Source organism: Rhincodon typus, chromosome 25, assembly GCF_021869965.1.
Source record: "Rhincodon typus isolate 14 chromosome 25, sRhiTyp1.1, whole genome shotgun sequence".
NCBI lineage: Eukaryota > Metazoa > Chordata > Chondrichthyes > Orectolobiformes > Rhincodontidae > Rhincodon > Rhincodon typus.
Genome location: NC_063356.1, coordinates 34,428,829 through 34,434,828, shown reverse-complemented (window position 1 = coordinate 34,434,828; position 6,000 = coordinate 34,428,829). Strand labels below are relative to the sequence as shown.

Sequence of the window (6,000 nt, the reverse complement as noted above, 5' to 3'; positions counted from 1 at the left end):
CATAGGAGCAGAAAGGCTGACGTTTCGGGCCTAGACCCTTCATCAGAGATGCTTTTGGCGGGATGAGGTTGGTAGGTAGGAGATGGGGGTGCGGCTTGAGGTGGGAGGAGGGGATAGGTGGGAGGAAGAACAGGTTAGGGAGGCGGGGACGAGCTGGGCTGGTTTTGGGTCCGAAACGTCAGCCTTTCTGCCCCTATGATGCTGCTTGGCCTGCTGTGTTCATCCAGCTCTGCACCTTGTTGTCACCAATTTAAGTGTATCACAAGTTGCCTTAAAAGTCCGATGTAATTTTCACGACTGAAGCTTTTGAAAAGGTTACTTTTTTGAGATTGTTAAAGGTACAGGACATTTAAAGCTATTGTCATTTAATGCTTATAAAAAATTTTAAGTCTCAGATCCCAGTATATTTGTAATTGACACATCCAAATATGAGAAAATTTATTAATTTGCATGTAAATTACTTGGGTGGTATTTCTTTCAGGTATCAGTTTGCAATTGTCAGTTTTTCTTCGTAAATGCATGTTAATTTGTATTTGGAAGGAAATTAAGTTTCAAAATAATATAGCACCTGTATCAATTTAATGAAAATAAATTATGTTTCTGCAATCAACACATCCAAGATTTCTATGATTTTAAAAACCAAAAGAAATGCAGATGCTGTAAATCGGAGACAAAAATAGAAATTGCAGGAAAAGCTCAGCAGGTCTGGCAGCGTCTGTGGACAGAAATCAGAGTTAACATTTTGGGTCCAGTGAACCTTCCTCAGAACAGTTTTCCACCAATATCTGTTTTTGAGTTCAATGCTTCTGTTTGGAATGACAGCACAGTATTTGGTCATTGTCCTTCATTTTAAGTTCATTCTGCATAAATTGTAACACTTTCACTGCGATGATACAAGTTGGGCAACCCAAGGAATTTGAACCTCTTGTGTACTTAATGTTTTCAAAACATTAAAATGAAATAAGTTAATAAGTTGCTAAAATAAACTGTTTGGAAAACTTTGCTAACTATTCTCACTGTTACCTCTTTTGCACAATCACAATGGTAATCTTCAGAAATAGCCCTGAATACCAAGCTCCTGGCACAAAGGAATCTTTAACCCTTAAAATTCTTCAATCTTTGCTTTTGAGGCATTCCAAGCTACTGCTATGATTATGCATGTAAGATAAATCTTTCGTACTATAGCCTTATTTCACCATATTTTGCTTTTAAATACCTTGAAGGCTTTATCTCCTCTGATTTAAAACTGCTGTTCACTGGAGGAACAGGCAAAATTTGAATTGGAGCTGTATTGCTTCTGACAATGAGATTGTTTGGCACATTTGGTAGCAATTGTTGGAGCTTGGTCAATGTAGTTACTCCTTGTTTCCCCTCTAGCCTCCTTCCCACTACTTTCCAAACACTTAATTTAATATAACACCAACATTCTTAAGTGCAGCATCATATTACTGGCTTTGATGGGAAGGGGAACCATAGTTATACTGTTTGCTGGAGGCTCTATGAAGTCAAAAATGAGGAATCACAATTTATATCTACACAGATTATAGTGCACTGACTTCTAACACCAGTAAGATTTGTAATGTTTAAAAAGGTCTAAGAAATGCTAACCTTTTATTTTGCTATTCCCGTGTCACTGCCAGTCCATGAAAAAAAGCATATTTTGAACTCAGTCCTCTAGAGGGGTATTGAAACCTTACCCTCAACCTATAGAATGTCTGCTCAACACAGGCCATCTTTTTATGGTATGTGGGAAACTGTCAGCTCTGATATAAACTGATCACTGGAAGCTCCTGGCCATGAGCTAGGTTATCAAAAATGGACTGCAAGGAAATATGCTGTTGCCATTCTCATTAATCAAGCAGCCAGCTCTGTGCAATTGTACTGTAGAAGGTTGAGTCAACGTTGATATGGATGCCAATCAAGATTCACACGGTATCAATTCAGAGGACTTTTGCTCGTCAGAAACCCCTCTAATATCCTCTTAAAATAGGGAACTGTAGACACAGGAAATGAACACTTGTCCAGACTACTGGTAACTGTGAGATTGATCAGAATAGTACTTTGGGATCCACGTCTAAAGATTTTTACTTATCAAATTATTTCCTGTTCCACATCAGCAGCCTGTGGATGCCTATTACCGGCCATAATGGAGTAAGGGCTAGCAGACTGCCAAGTACAATTTTCAAAATTTGAAGAGTCACTGAACCAGTCTTAATTCTAGCCCTGTCTAAATGAGAGGGAATTCAATGAAACACCCATGACAGACAGAAATGTTTGAAGTAAAGGACAACTAGCTCCAAGTTCTTCAGAGCTAAAGGAAAATCTAGACAGTCATATCACAGTAAAGCTGGAAAAATGGGAACTTAACTAATTGGGTAATACCCAAATGAATTGTACTGAAGTTATATTTTTCCATTTCTTTATTCTCAATGTGGTGAAACAGGGTAGGTACAGTTACTGCAACAAAAGTAGTGTTTGATTGGCTGGTTGAAGTGTAGCAAATTCCATTTAGTAAGTCAATTATGGTTCAAAACTAAAAATATGATGTTACATTTAGCACAATTTAAATTTAATTGAAAAAAAAAACTTTTAGAATTTATATATACTTCTGTCAACTAAACTACTGAGATTAATATTCCTATTGTCTAGCTATACACAAATTTTCATTTGATTGTTTTTTAAAATTTTTGAGAATGTTTTTATTTTAGGAGTGGATTTGAAAGATAACATATAGAATCGTCTCCATGTACCCATTGACCATGCCTGAATCAGCTATTAGACTAGTGAAAAGCAGAATCCTCAATATATTAACTCAATAAATGCTGCAAATCAATCTCAGAAAAATATTCTCTACTGTACAAATGAGAATTTCCATTCTTATAGTTTGCTTTTATAGAACTGTAATTATTGGTCCTGGAGGATCTATCGTTCATGTAGTGTACTGCTTTGCTCAATCAGCACAATTGGATAACTCACCACCATACATTTCAATATTTATCTTTTGTGTGGACTCTTTCTTCATATTTAAACTTTAAATTGGTGATTTGTAATGGTGATGTTATAATTTCAACTTAAGCTATGCCATTTGGATTGATTGTGACCTTCTCTTAGTGATTATTTATAAAAGGGGAGCAAAGTTTTTGGAATTGTTGACTCATTTGTTTGAAAATTCCTCTGGTTTAAAATAGAAAATGTTGAAGCTACTAGCAAAACCCCAATGGCATTGCTAAATGAGTCAAAAGTATGAAGGAATAGGGATATTAATCTAAGCAATTAGCAATGACGATGAGGAGATTGATCTTAGGATCCACTAGTGCAGTTTCCAAAGTTTCCAAGGCATTTGAAAGGGATCTTGTATGGGATGCTGCTTCTGAAGAAATGTGATGTCTAACCTTTGGTGAGTAATCGTTAGCAGGCTATATTAAACTGTTACAAGGAATTATGAAAGAGGACATACTGCTGAAGCTTTATTGACCCTGCTCCAGTCTTACCAGTGATCTGATGTCACTATGATATAGCTCTTTTCGCACCTGCTCAATGGGCATCTTTGGAATAAAGGTATAATTAATCCTTTACTCTATAGTCTAACATCACTGGGAGAGGTAGTCTGGGATGGAAAGCATTTGAAGGTGAGATTCCAGAATCTGTTATAATGGTGTTCATCCTCCAGCAATGGAACTATGGTCAAGTTGACCATGACAGCTGATAGTCAGTCTTAACATGTGGATGGAGAGGTCCCAGAGAAGAGTCATGAGAATCTAGTTTTAATAGGGAGTATACTTCTCGTGAAAAGTATACCAGAATTAGAGCTTTTTCAGATTTATCGAAGTAAATAGCTGAAGGATCTTACAGCTTTTTGCAGGGAAAGACCCAGCAGGATGTGACACTCATTGACCTTGTCCTTCTAGGATTACCAAACTCCAACCTCAAACACATTTCCATTTGCTAGTCTACTCACACACCAAACTACTGAATGGCTATTTCAGAAATTTTTAAAATGTATGGTTTACTTTACTTAAAGTCTTACTTTGAGACTATAACTGTCCAAAATCTATTACAGATATTAATGTTTGAAATAAAATTGGTAAATATTTTGAGTGATTTAATTGGTTCATCAACAAAATGTCAATGTCAGCTATTAATATTCTAAGTTCTTAATTAAATGTGACCATAATTTGTGTTAAAAGCTCTTGTAAGGGTGTGTAAGTAAGAAATTTTTAGTATATATGGATGTTGTAACCTAAACAACACCAGGAGTTTTCCATTTTTACATCGGTTTGAATGCAGGTCTATCAATTGTATGTCATGGAAATTTATGACTCTTTTCATCATTAGCGTTATTTAAAGGACTCAAAGCATTACAACATTTATCAACACAACAATCTGGCATTTTAGCTCAGACTGTGACATTTGCTAGAAAACACGGTTTATTGTAAAACATTAATCAGCAACGATTTAATTCCTATGGTGCTCAATAATTCAACAGATTTACAATGTCTTTTTAATCTGTGTATTATCTTGTACCAAAATTTCTAAATGAAGTGAGTCAAATAAATCTCTGATTTACACGTACATCAGAAAAAAGGATCAAGACTGTCAAAATAGTGCGCTAAAGGGCTGCTAATATTACCTTGCTACGTGATTAATCACTGGTGCAAAATTTGTCGGTCCATAAAGCTGGACTGTCTTGAGACTCCTGTGATATGCTTCAAGAATTCCTTCGATACCATTACAATATGGGTTGTCAGGGTTGCCATTCTGTAAGATGTTCCAGGGAAATAAAGCACAATTGGAGATTAGCATGAAACTCAGATTTTTTTTCTGGTATTTGTTTCAGATACTGGGATATATTTCTTTCATTAAAGTAAAAATATTATTTGTCATTTATTCACCTCTTATTGTCACTGATCTACTTCACAGTTTTGCCCATGTTTCAACTCTAATGCTGTTTCATTATGAAGTTTAACAGAAGTATTTAAATATTATTACTGAAAGGCACTGAACATGCCTAAATAATTTGGCACTATTATGAATTTTGACCATCAATATTTGTACTTTACTATTAAATTTATAGAAACATAGAATCCCTACAGTGCGGAAAGAGGCCGTTCAGCCCATTGAGTCTGCACCTACCCTCTGAAGAGTATCCCACCCTCTCTCCATAAACCGGTATTTACAATGGTTAATCCACCTAGAGAACATTTGTTCCCTTTGGCCGTATCCCTGTTGTGTGAATAAAACTTCAACCTGACACTTGCATATCAAGATCCTTGATTTTGCAATAGTACTGGAGTCTTACAGTTTTGATTGTTATTATGAATGCTATAGTGAAAAACTGAATGGATTTCCAACAGAAGTACCCCTGAACTTGTCATAATCAAATGAGAAAACTTAATCAGCTGCTAAAATGAACATCAAATTGAATACAATCCCTCTAATGAAACCTTAAGGTTATCAGTTCACTGCATGTTGTCAATCTGAATATACTTTGCAAGAACAACATCTTGTTATACTAATTGGCAAATGTGAAAACATTAGCAAAGGCACTTCTCTTCAGGTAAACATAAAATAATGGCTGCATGTCCAGGAACTTCGTCAGTAACTGAGATACGGAAATATTTGTTTTTCCCCAGCCTTATTCTTAATTGAGTTTATTTTCACTTTATATTCTCCACTTGTGTGTCTACAAGATTGGGACAAGCTTGACAGCAAATCAATGTCGATCATGAACATGCAGCTGAACCTGTAAGCAATAGCACAAATCAGTGACAACATTTTCTGATTTTGCTTTCACCCTGTGGAAAAAAATTCCCAATATCCAACCAAATCTTGCAAATGAGCAACTTTTTTTGTTTTCTTTTAGACCCAGAATGAGCAATGATATTGAATACAGAAATGTAACTTTTGAAGAAAGAGCTCCCATTTATGTAGCACTTTTTCACATAATTTCATAGAGTCTATAACAAGAAACAAATCTCTTGAACCAACTTGATTTTGCTG

General features: G+C 35.7%; 1 protein-coding gene across 1 annotated transcript in view; it reads right to left on the bottom strand.

Annotated features, from left to right (window-relative positions):
- LOC109917914 (copine-5-like) overlaps positions 1–6,000 on the bottom strand; it is a 557,988-nt gene that overhangs the window by 73,256 nt on the left and 478,732 nt on the right. Inside the window, exon 17 of the mRNA XM_048612100.1 lies at positions 4,631–4,758. Coding sequence (XP_048468057.1) covers positions 4,631–4,758 — 128 coding nt within the window. The remainder of the gene's footprint in view (positions 1–4,630; positions 4,759–6,000) is intronic.